Genomic DNA, 13,003 nt, shown 5'->3' with positions numbered 1-13,003 from the left:
AACAAACAAACAGAACTTTCACCCACTGGTTTTGTTTGGTTAAGCAGTAATGCCGACGACGACGGCGAAAACCAACATTCGCTCGCTCATTTTATTAGGCCTTTTCGACAAAACTCTTTCCATAATCATACAAAAAAAATATGCTAAAACACATATCGTAAAACACGTATTGCTCTTGTCCGTAATAAAAAATGATTTGAACAGGGCGTGGGAAAGGCTACAGTGGTTCAAAATGTTATCAGAACACGCGAATACAGTACGTGTTACGTGTATATTGTATGAAAGTGAAAATTGGTCCAGTTCTGTTTTTTTACGTTTTTGCGTTTGATAACCAGAAAGTCGTGTGAGATGGCCTCCTCGTGCGATCAACCCACATACGCACGAAAGGTTGTGTCTGGCGTTGATTAATCATTGGTGGTTTGAAAAAAATTAAATCACGACAAATATGTTCTAATTAAAGATTCTTGTTGGGTCCTTTCATCTATTCAGCTGTACGTGGAATATAAGGGTAACCGAACAAACCCCCATTCCCCATCCCTGCTCACCAAGGTTTCATCCCATCGCGCCCACACATAGAACCAGTCACAGTTGGGCGCTCCGTTGCGCCCACAGCTGGCAGGGGAGTACGTCGTCGTTTCATGTATAACATGCTTTTCCCAACACGCCTCGACAAGGATGGTCGTTAGTTACCGTGACGGGTATTATGCTCACAGACAGACAATTGCCCCATACAGGTGATGCATCTCCCTTCTCCGATCCCATGTTCGCTCAACTGTCTGTTGTGTACCGTGGCGGCGAGCGGACACCACCAACTTGTGCTGTCATGAGTTCAATTCGTTCAAGAGCGTCTATCGAAGAAAAGAGGTTGTACACGCAGTGAACGTTTTGCCAACCATAAACGTTGTTGTATATGTCACAAACATCACAAACTTATTAATATATACGTTTTTATACTCATGGGACATATCCCCGCATTTTTCTTAAATCGTAACACTGAACCTAAACTGCGTCATCTCAAAGATATGGCCATTACAGGTCTCATAGATTTTATATGTATAGAACAAATATAATTGATCTGTGAGAAACACTTCAACACGTTTGCGACAGATGTCAAAATTCATCCACATTTCAGTCAATGTTGAAATAACTTGTCTTTCTTATTTTTATATTATTTTTTTGGTGAAATGTTGTTCTTTGTGATAGTGAACAACGCAAACGGATCAATAACAACATCAAGTAAGGTGGGGAGTGAGGAACAAAAATAGCAAAATATTTTTATTTCACACAAACACCTGCGTAAGTTCGAAGGCGCTTCCCATCATCACATGGGGCCATGTAGCCAACTATTCGCTTCAAAATGCCGGCTGTTTCGGGCCTGGTGTATAACATATGGTCGCTGGCAATCACACGCTATTAAAGTTTGCTTTATAAAAATGCTCCAATTCAAAGACAGTCCTGTCTAAAACATTTTATTGTTTGAAGACGTGATATTGGTGAGCTACCAATGTTACACAAACTCCATTTTTCCATGATACATGGATAATACGCCACTGTCTAAACAATAAATTCACCTGAATTGCAATAAAATAAAATAAATTTATTTGACAGAATGGCAGGTTCAAATAGGATGTTGTTTTACTGCAGTAAATTTGTGTTACTAGTTTGTTTTTGGGTTTTTTGTTTAACGCCGCACTCAGCAATATTCCAGCTATATGACGGCGGTCTGTATATAGTCGAGTCTGGACGAGACAATCCAGTGATTAATATCATGAGCATCGATCCACGCAGTTGGGATCGATTACATGCCTCAACCAAGTCAGCGAGTCTGACCACCCGATCCTGTTAGTCGCCTCTTATGACAAACGTAGTCGCCTTTTACAGCAAGCATGGGTTGTTGAAGCCCTATTCTACCCCTACTCACTGGTCGTCAACAGGGGCCTAGCCTGTCGTACAGACCCTGATACAAATATATATCAAATACAGCCCATGCATGTCTATAAGAGAGTCTCTGGGCTCCCTTTTATTATATTTTTATTAAGATAATTAAACAACTGTTGTTGTTTTCTGTACAATATGTTCATTTCAGGGACTAGATGTTAGTCCAACAGGAGCCCATAGAGAGTAACCGATTCCAGTCTGTGATTGTGGATAACCTCTTCGAGTGGAAAAGACCGCCCCCGATGTCTAATGGTAGAGCGTCCGCCCGGAGAGAGGAAGGTCCGGGGTTCGACCCCAGCCGCGTCATACCAAAAGACGTTAAAAGATGGTACTTGTTGTTACCCTGTCTGACGCTCGGCATTAAGGGGTCAAAACAGGCACTGGTTGGCTCGGAGTCAGTATACTGTGTCTGAGTGGGGTATTCATGTTAAACTGCTGCATGGTATCTCAGTGTGCTAGCCCTATAAATCGGCATCAGTCCGGACTAGTACAAGCAGCCACACACACACACACGTGCATGCACGTCGCTATATAAGTGCAATAATCTTGGACGCGACGTTAAACCCCATTTCACCTCACCTCGAGTGGAAAAGGTTAATCTCACAGACATACCTAACCGACTCTATTATACAGTGGATAGAGCATGTACCCCGAGAGCGGAAGATGGGTGGTTCGATTCCCTTGCCACGCCACACCAGAAGACGTTAAAGGATTATACTTGTTGTTACCCTGCCCGGTCGGCATTATGGGAATAAAACAAGGACTGTCGGCTCGGAGTCAGTATACTGTGTCTGATGGGGCATTCATGTTAAAGTACGGCATGGTATCTCAGTGGGCTAGCACCATAAATCGGCATCAGTCTAGTCACTGAGCATCTCCCGTCAGTGGGTTACCACTATAAAACCGGCATTTGTCCGGGCTGGTACATGCAGCCACACGTGCATGCACGTCGCTATATAAGTGCAATAATGTAGAAGGCGTATAAAAAAATCTGTAGATTAAATAAAGTTTCAGATATTTTACATTAGCACTTAGACAATGGTTGGAATATATAAGCACCAAGACATGTGACCTTTGACTTTATCCTTCGCCTTATATTTGAGGACAACAATGTTCAGAACAACGTTTATTAATTTAGTAAATTTAATTTACTCCTCTAGTCTTCTTGAAACTAGACTAGCCTCGCGGTTACAGCCTTTGCTCGTCACGCCAAAAGACCCGAGATCGACTCGCTATTTTGGAATCCCTATTGCTGGAATATAGAAATGTAAATCGCACCTCCTGATGTCATGTTTAGCTATGAGGTGAGGTAAAATAGGGTTTATCGTCGCTTCCAAGATTATTGCACTTCTACAGCAACGCGTGTGCACGTCTCTGTGTGTGCGTGTCCACTACATCTTATACAAGGGGAGATGAGTGATTCTGTGATGTGGCACTGCATATCATAGGCAACCATCCAAGCACTTTATGGTAAGATCTTATTTATGTAAAGATGCTAATGTATTTCCTCCTAAAAAGAGTTTTTTTTCCTCATAGTCTCCCTGCGTAGGGGTCTACGTTTTTTATGTTGTGCCTCACTATTGCAATATTTCTAAAAGCGGCGTAAAACCACTCTCAGAAATTTTGCAAGGCACACAGGCGAGAGGTATTCTCCCTGACGGATACCATTTAACATGGCATTGTATGTTTGCAAAACTAGGAAAAGTGATAAAAAACACAACACGGTGTAACTTGCAATTATTTATTGGACGTTCATTATGCTTGGAGAGTAAACACCCAGACCCAACATGCTTGTCGGGACAATACAAAATAAATTAATAAACTGTCAAAAATATACAACTCGCGTAATTACGCGTTAGGAGCACCCGTCAGGTTTGACAAAACTCGAACAATCTGTCCAAGTTCGAGAATAATATACAATAACATGGATGTATATATGCAATATCGCATTTCACGTGTGTTCCCAGCACGAGGGGTAAGGCACGTTGATGAAGCTGCTTCAGATCAGTGCATAGAGAAAACACAGGAGCAAATCACATGCCAAACCGGTGCGGCGATTGCCATGACAACAATGACGTCATTCTTGATGCTATCATGCTGATTCAATTCAACAAATGTTACAAATTTAAACAAAAAATGAAAAACTATAACTGATTGCTAATGAAATGTATGAGCAACTGTCGCAAAATAAAACAAAACGGAAAGAGATATCCTGTGAGAAATGTGGAAAAATTTCTTCTTTCCATGAACATGAAGAAAAGAAAAACATTTTATTGCGTTTTTCACTTTTTTTGTAAATAAACGAGAAAATAACTGTCAGGAAATATTATGTTTCGACAGGGTTTTTGCCTGGTTACTGAGGTATACAATGAACTGGGCCCGGGAACCCTATGGTCCCACATTGTGCTTTGAGAAAGTAGATTATCGCTTCGGTCAACGTAACTGTCTATTATATGCTATTATGCAAAATGAAGAGAACAAATTAAACTTTTATGAAAAAAATCAGTTTCACGTGGTGAATGTATGAAGTGAAAATGCGTCACAACCTTCATAATAATAAATATTCTTGCTATGAAGATTATTGAAACTATATTTAAGAAAGAGTTTTTCCTGGTTATTAAGAGGAAAGGTAAAATAAACGTCAGTCTGAGATCACTATCAGACAGTAAAATTACCATGATCCAACAGGCCAAACTTTTTGGTTGTTTAAACTATTTGTTTAGTTCAGGGTCAAACATCCGTTATTTAACAATGCTTTGGTGACTGTAGGACGTATTCCCAAACATATTTGTATGACCGTGAAAATATAAAACTTGTTAACGTGTCAAAATAGAAATGTTAACGTGTCATCTGAATCAAATGTGACTGGCAATATTTCGCTCTCCCTATGCTATTCACCATGTTATTAACACTTGGATTGGGTAATTTAAGTACGCTTCACGGATACAAAAAGAAATATATTTTGTTCTAATCTCCGTGAAATCGCATTTGGCACTTGGGATGTCAGTGTCGTCGTTTACAAAAGAGCGGCATATATTGCTATGTACATCGAACAGAAGGGCATATTTATCTGTGCCTTGGTCACTACCGTGACAGCACCGTAGTTGTATTTACAATTGCATAAATCTTACATTTACGCCAGGCTGGTTAGTCTTGGAAGTGGCACATTTAGTGCCGCCAGTGTTCCATTGAGACAGAACCCAGCCTATTTGGCAAAATGGCGTCAATGTCACTTCTGGAAACATGGCCGCTACACCATATCCGGTGACGAAACGCCAGGGTTGGCGTTGAAATGACGACGAAGTCGTTACAGCCCATGTGGAGGCAGGCAGGGTTGGTTCACGTCGCTGACGCCTTCAGCGTCCCTAGCTGGGGGAGACGAGAGGTGCACATGGCGCAGGTACTGGGAAGCTGAATGTGTGCCACGACAACCCACACTCGACGCTGCTGGGGGTGATGGGAGTACAGTCTTGCCCTGTGATCGAGCTTCGCCGAACACGTGCTGTGCCCAGTTCACTCTCAAAGTCTTTGAGCTGTCGCATGAAGTTGAGGTTGGGGTCGATGACGCTGCGTCTTTGTCTAACGTGGTCGTAGGCGTGTTCGAGGGCGAGGTTGTTGGTAGACATGAGGTAAGCGAGGCAGATGGTGGCTGAACGGCTGATGCCGGCATGGCAGTGAACGAGCACTTTCCCGCCACTTGTTCGGATTGAATCTGGAATAAGACAGAATTTAGTCATTACATTTGTGAAAGAACAGTCAGGCACCATCTATATTTTTGCACAGTAAGTTGTAAATTATTCTGCAGGTTAAGTGGCTGAACATAGTCCATTGGGATTCAATAGCGCAGAAAATTGTATACTGTTGGAAATAAATAAGGGAACACTCAGTTTCAGACACAGAAATTTATGCTATCATGCGTTCCCAGCCTTTTCAACTGAATACGCGTTGGAAACAATGCACACAAACACATCTCAACATTTGATTGTGACATGGGTTGAATTTGTATGCACGCTATTTCAAATGTACTGACCGTAAAGCTTATGTCCCTATATTTTTCATAGTTTCCTTATTAGTTTCCATCATTACATAATTGGATCACTAAAAGCCAGTGATAACACCAGGTGTTTGATCGATTCTTCCAAAATGTCTCCACGAGGAATACAAAAGCCCATTAAACTGCATTAAACTTCCCATTCCTTTTGATACTTCTAATATATGGTTGTTGTTCTGAGTTCTGTCAAAATATCAACCCAAAGAAAATAAGACAATTACCTATGAAGTCGATCGCCTTATGGAACCACGACAGTAGGTCAGCACTCGAGTTGTCCTGAACGGGGATCTTCATGTACCGGAAGTCAGCCTCGAAATGGTTCTCACAGGAAGTTGAAACGTTTAGGACGGCGGTGAAGGACAAACGAGTCAGAAGGTCATGGTTGGCTGCGTGTCTGGCATCGCCGAGGTAAAGGTGCGGAAGAATCTCCACTGGTCCGCTCTGAAAGAAACATTAAATTGTCAGTACAAGGCAACACTAAAAATTAGAAGAAGACAGCCGCGGGTATAAATACTAAAGAATACGGCCCAATTACAGGGAGGATATATGCGCATATTCCTTTAAACGAATCGGGCGGTGGGGAAGCCTAGTGGTTAAAGCGTTCGCTCATCCTGTAAAAGACCCGGGTTCGCTTCCCCACACGAGTGCAATGTGGGAAGCCCATTTCTGGTGTCCCCCGCCTTGAAGTCTTGAATACAGCTAAAAGCGGCGTAAAACCCTACTCATTCACTTACACGCATAAAATGAATCCTGAGTTCAGTGTTACTGACATGTCACTATACAGCACAATAAATCAAAGTCGTGCTTGTGAGAACCTCAACTTATAACATTAGTTTTCAATTCACCCCCGCATTCGTGACCAGTTATCAAAGAGAGCTTTTGAGACGGGTTAAAAGACCAATCCTACATTTCTCAAAGGACTTTATCCAATGTCTAGCGCAAAGGAGTGGGCAAACAAAGTAGCCTTATTTCCTTTTAGTTTGCTTGTCCATCAAGACCTGCATTTTGTCTACAAACAGGTGTCCCTATTGTCCGATTAGTCCACGATTGCACGTCACACTGCGAGGTTGCACAATAGCCGGTTTTCATTGCACCAACTTGTATAGGTTCTTAGGGATTCATGTCACTGTCAGTGAGATTATATTTCTCAAACTTAGTACAAGGCCGTTTGTTGTTTAGTGATACTATACATATATACTGACAGAGGGAAATAAATAAAAATTTATCTGAATAAACTTTATCGAGTCATGCAAAACGTTACAGCAAACTGGTAGTAAAACATCTATTTAAAACATAAAGTCAGACCTGGTTTACCGATCTCTCCAAAATATAAATGTGAAAAATATTAGAGTTGTTTTCCATTCCGCCGACTAGATATGAGAACAGATGTCAAAACCCAAACGAGATTTACTGTCGCTATCAATAAACTAACTTATTGTTGAAAAGGAACCTTCAAAACTTCAAAACACGATTTAAGGTAAATCGCGAGGAAAAAAAAAATATTTGAAAGTATTTTTCCCCCCGATCATCTGATTTTGGGGGGCCAGAAGTCCGTAAACCCCTAAAACAAATGTCACTGAAATATTTTCCTCAGTTAGGTGTGCGTGTGAGCTTGTGTTGCTGGGGACCTATTCTAACCTTGAAACCACATGAGACCTTTGTTCATTCAAAGGCGGGTGAGTGAATGAGGATTTACGCCGCTTTTAGCAATATTCAAGCAAAAAGCCTGGGTGGGGGTCTTCGGCGTGACCAGAGTACGACATAACCACTAGACTATCCCACCGCCACCAGATTAAAAATTAAGAAATATGCATTCTAACTGTAACATCAAAGCCGTACTTCAAACCAACTCCAGCCCTGTTTTATACGTGTTTGAGCGCGTTACAAAACAACACAAGCAACTATGCAGCTTATGTGTGTGTGTGTAATAATTTTAACAGGGAAGTGGGCGATTTTAACCTCATTTCTCAAATAAACACGGAACAAGTAAATATTTACAGATTAAAAGGCTTGGTGAATGGGGAAACGAGCTACCTACTTAGCGGGAATTATTTCACCGGGAGCGTCGTGTAAAGGACCGTCTGTCATGAAATAAGCTATATAAGTAACAACTTGACGCTAGTGTATTGTTTGAAGTTAAATATATGCAGATTTGTAGATAAGTCGGGAAATGTGGCAGACTGGCTTGGCGCGTGTCCAGCGCTCAAACCCTCTCGACTAGGACTAAGTGCGAGCACTAAGCATATGGCACGGTGCCAGATATTCGAGGTATAATTATAAGTGCGTTCATCTCCTCAGCCGAGCGTTCCGCTATCATTGACGTGAGTGGCTTCTGTTCCTTGTTAGCTGATGCTAGTGTTAATTAGAAGTGAATGAATGGTCTAATACGCACAACGTGTTTCCGATATTTCGCGCACAATAGTAACAGTAAAGCAGTGTGGGTATCAACACATGGACTTAAGCGTACGCCATGTGTTTAAGTAGAGGCCACGGATGGCTACTCAAAACAAACTGAAAGCCGGAAATAATTTTGGCAGCGGAAACAGGTCTATGTAATTAATATTGTATCTCCGTGACGACTTTGGGATGCTCTCCTATCGTTATTATCTAGTCCGACAAGTTTCCCCCCTTACCCTACAGCACTTGGAGCGATTTCCTTGCAATTAATAGCGGAAACAGTGGCATTCCGCAATCTTTCAAGTTCAACATCCGCCGTCGAAACGGAAGTGATACAGCGCACGTGCTGTCAGCGATTGAAGTGGAGAGGATGCGCTGTGATTGACGATCCGGTCCACGGGAAGATGGGAGGGTGGGAAACGGATGAGGGACAACACAAACGTGCTATACCGGTGTCCTGCCACTAATGAAAAAGAGCGAATGGTCGCGCGGCCACATAACAATACTCTCTTTAGACGTAACATTTGCGTATTTGAAGTCAAGGCAAAATAAGAACTAAAAGAAATTCCTAGTAACATAGGGGCTCTATTAAGAATTTGTAAACGTTGACTTAGAAACTGTTCATAATCATAATGGCAGTTGGTCTGTAAGTAGTGAGTGGGTTTTAACGCCGCTTTTAGCAACATAACGAAGGAAGACACCAGAAATGGGCTTCACACATTGTACCCATTTCGATAATCGAACCCGGGACTTCGGTGTGACGACGGAACGCTTTAACCACTATTCTACCCCACCGCCCTTATCTGTTAATAGGGGGTGCGACTCCTTGATACGCGGTAGGCATTGTCTGTTAAAATGAAAATGGACTACAAAATGGACACTTCGCAACATATATGCCAGTTCAGTAGTGTTACATAGTACGAAAGTACATCTGCATCAATGAACATATTATTAAACAACATACGGGAACACGTCAGGCGTATGTACGTTTTTTTAGGATGATACGCTTAATCGATAATTTTCTGTATCATCTGGTTTGTGGTTAATACACCCTTACCTTGATGACAAATAGGTTACGATGCCCAGTAAGAATTTAATACAGTTAACGGTCTAGTGTATTTCAAGTATAGATCTTGACCCGATAAGCAGTGGATTGTGTGAAAAAGGGTCTTTTTTTATTAAGATAGTTATATATATATATATATATATATCATCTCTAAGTTTGAGTAAGTGAAAATATTACGTCGCATCGACATTATCTCAGAGCGATAAAAGACAACTTGACTAGGATGAGCAGACAATTTGGGTTTAAAATTCGTTTGATTTTGTTTGTTTGTTGCTTAACGCCACACTCAGCAATATTCCAGCTATTTTTACGATGGTCGGTAAAATAATCGTGTCTGGACCAGACCATCCAGTGATTGACATCATGAGCTTGGGTCCACGTAATTGGGATCGATGACATGCATCAACCAAGTCAGAGAGCCTGACTACCCGATCCCGTTATTCGCCTTTTACGACATGCATAGTCGCCTTTTACGGCAAACATGGGTTGCTAAAGACCTATTCTATCCCGGAATCTTGGACTACAGGAATGGACTAGTCCCTCTTCATGGGATGCTACGAAGTTGTATATACTTACATTGGTTGGAGTGGCGGAGGGCAGTGACAACGTGAAGAGACTCGCTGACAAGACTTGGGGGGTAGACTTGGGACAGGCCACCAGGGTGGGGTAGGCTGTACGGAACGCTGTTAAACCCCCTGAAAAAAATGTTAATGGTTAATATTATTGTTATGTTAACGCTGCACTCAGCAATAATGAACTGACGTGTGTGTACAGCATTATATATAGACTGAGTAACTAACCACCACGGCAAGGTTGGTTGGTTGGTTTGTTGTTTTACGCCGCACTCAGCAATATTCTAGCTATATGACGGCGGTCTGTAAATAATCGAATCTGGACCAGACAATCCAGTGATTAATATGATGAGCATCGATCCACGCAATTGGGATCGATGACATGCATCAACCAAGTCAGCGAGCCTGACCACCGGATCCCGTTAGTCGCCTTTTACGACAAGCATAGTCACCTTTTACGGCAAGCTTGGGTCGCTGAAGAGCTATTCTACCCCGGATCTTCACGGGTACCACGGCAAAAACATAATGAGTGTCATACAGTGTACTCATGTGGGATCAAACCCAGGACTCTGGTGGGACAAGCAAACGCTTTAACCACTTGCTTACCATACTGGCTCCGGTTTCATTAATAAAACTTATCAGGACCTTATAGAACATCTGGCATACCATAGTGTTATGTTAAACGATTATTTAAATCAACTTCCTGGTCTGAGACCAAAAATGTTAATCTAAATTAGAATTTGGAAAGAGATCGATCCAGTCGAATATGTACATCCATTATCGTGTTGTTCCGATTGTGTAGATCTTTTTGGATTAATTCATTTAGAAACATGAAAAATAGCCGTCCTGGGACATATATATACTCAGTGATGAATACCAGCAGCTGACCCAGCTATAGATATGAATATTAATACAAAAGTATTGAGGATGATTGCTTCATTTTTGCCGAGGAAACAGATCAGCTATGTCGCCGCTAATACGTTCAGTGATAGCACGACTGACAAGGAAACAGCTGAACAGACGTTTAGATTTCAGACTGGCCTGTAACTTGTACCATGTTAGGGCAGTTTTCCCGTATTAGACTATATCTCCCAGTACCTCGCCAGGTCGGCCAACTGAGACTAGCGCGCTGTTACAATGTTTCACATGTTGGCCAACCTGCGGATTGTATAACACGGCACGGGGCACACCTCGGAGATGACGTAATGAGGCGCTGTGGTCAAGGGCGGGCATTGTCTAATGACCGTGATTAATCCCAGTCATGCGATTAAAGGTCATAATAGTCAATGAGTAAACTCCCTGTGTTGGTTAATCAATAATCACGGCTAGGATATAGTGAACAAATCAAGTAAGAAGCATGACCATTTAAGGGGATATTTTTTTTATGAAATTGTGTGCTCAGTCTTCACTAAAAAACATAGCCCCAAACATACTCATGCTCACTACTTTTTTGTTCATTATATATTTTGATGTTATCCCGTGTGGCAAATGTTAACGAGTTACGAAACACAGGACATGTCGTGGTTTAACATTGATTTTGTTATGAAATATGTATTATTCATTACGTGCAAGTTTAGAAATAAACTGTTATTTCTGGTCTACAATGCGAGTTTAAATAAAACAATATGTTAATGTCCGCTGTGTAATATTATACTTCAGTTGGTTGGAAATATTCAGACAGATTTAAATTAAATTATAAGTATTATAAGCTGTTTATCCCTACGTCACTGGTTTGCAAGTCGCACTTCACAGTATGCAGACAATGTTAGATTTAATCTGCCAGGGTGTGCACACAGCAGAGCACGGTTACATTTATAGAATTAATACAATACTTCATGTCACCATTATTATCTTTGGACTTTTGTATTATTATATATAATATATTTATATATTTGCATGGATTGAGTGTCATGAAGAAAACATTGTGACCTGTCATTATATATATATATATATATATATATATATATATATATATATATATATTCTGACGTGTGTGTATATATATGACACGTCAGAATGTATTCTTCATAATATATATACTATATATATATATATATGACATGTCAGAATGTATTCTTCGTGATATATAATATAATATAGTAAAAAGTTTAGAATGGTAGTAATAAGTTGGTAAATAGTTACAAATTACAATCTGATTATCACATTTTGTCAGTCAATTTGATCTGATCCTAAAGTTTTTGAATCTGGCCAATCGAAGGAAACTACAAATCTTTTTTTTTAGTGATAAGTGCTCCGAGTTTTTAACTTTGAAAACTGACCTAGCATTCCGCGTGGCCTACTTTGTGTGGCGTGCTGCGTGGCCCAAGATACAACGTTCGTCTTACCTGTCAGATAAACCACACACGTCCGCTCCACCTGTTGTTTCAAACTCTGCATAATAACATATAGGTTTGAGTCTTTCTCTGCTAAGCACATGTCGCTTGTGTTCTGGTCGTAGACAATAACTTGACTGTATGTCCCGTCAATCAAAGCCGTCCTTTCAGCAGCACTAGGTACAATGTTTTCAAGGGCCACAAATCCCCCAGAGCGTCTCTTGACTATCGGTGGTAGATGGACATTCAGTGACCCTTGCACGTGAGCCTCGTTGAAGCACATGAATGGCCTTGTGTCCAGTACGAGTAACTCTTCGGTGTCCCGACTTTGTATTTTCCGAGCTAAATAATCCAAAGATACGGCTTCCATGGTTGTTTGACTTTGTGCACGTCTAGTTGGGTATCTATATAATGAGCCTCATGTAGATGAATGACTACACTTATGAATGAATCGGGATCTGTGTATTTCCGATTCACGTGACTAACCTTGTCCGATCTTATTGGTTGATTCAAGAACCTCTTAACTACTGCAATTTAGGCTACGCGTTTGAATATAATCCCAGCGCAGCGACATTTGAAATGCACAAATATTGTGTTTCTGTAATAAAAGCTACATCGGATGATATTATTGTACGTAGTATCATTA

At 41.1% G+C, this 13,003-nt stretch overlaps 1 protein-coding gene across 1 annotated transcript; it reads right to left on the bottom strand.

Moving 5' to 3' along the window:
* Nucleotides 1-3,665: 3,665 nt before the first annotated feature.
* LOC139452748 (dual specificity protein phosphatase 1-A-like) lies at nucleotides 3,666-12,795 on the bottom strand. Its single transcript, XM_071234341.1, has 4 exons — nucleotides 12,370-12,795; nucleotides 10,029-10,147; nucleotides 6,211-6,430; nucleotides 3,666-5,650 (listed from the first exon to the last, which is right to left on the bottom strand). The coding sequence occupies exons 1-4, from the start codon at nucleotides 12,725-12,727 to the stop codon at nucleotides 5,304-5,306; spliced, it is 1,044 nt and encodes a 347-aa protein (XP_071090442.1). The 5' UTR covers nucleotides 12,728-12,795; the 3' UTR covers nucleotides 3,666-5,303.
* Between the last annotated feature and the right edge of the window lie 208 nt (nucleotides 12,796-13,003).

This window comes from Haliotis cracherodii, unplaced genomic scaffold (assembly GCF_022045235.1).
Source record: "Haliotis cracherodii isolate W230 unplaced genomic scaffold, xgHalCrac1.p SCAF_9, whole genome shotgun sequence".
NCBI classification, from domain to species: Eukaryota; Metazoa; Mollusca; class Gastropoda; order Lepetellida; family Haliotidae; genus Haliotis; species Haliotis cracherodii.
This window is presented reverse-complemented; position numbering and strand designations above follow the sequence as displayed.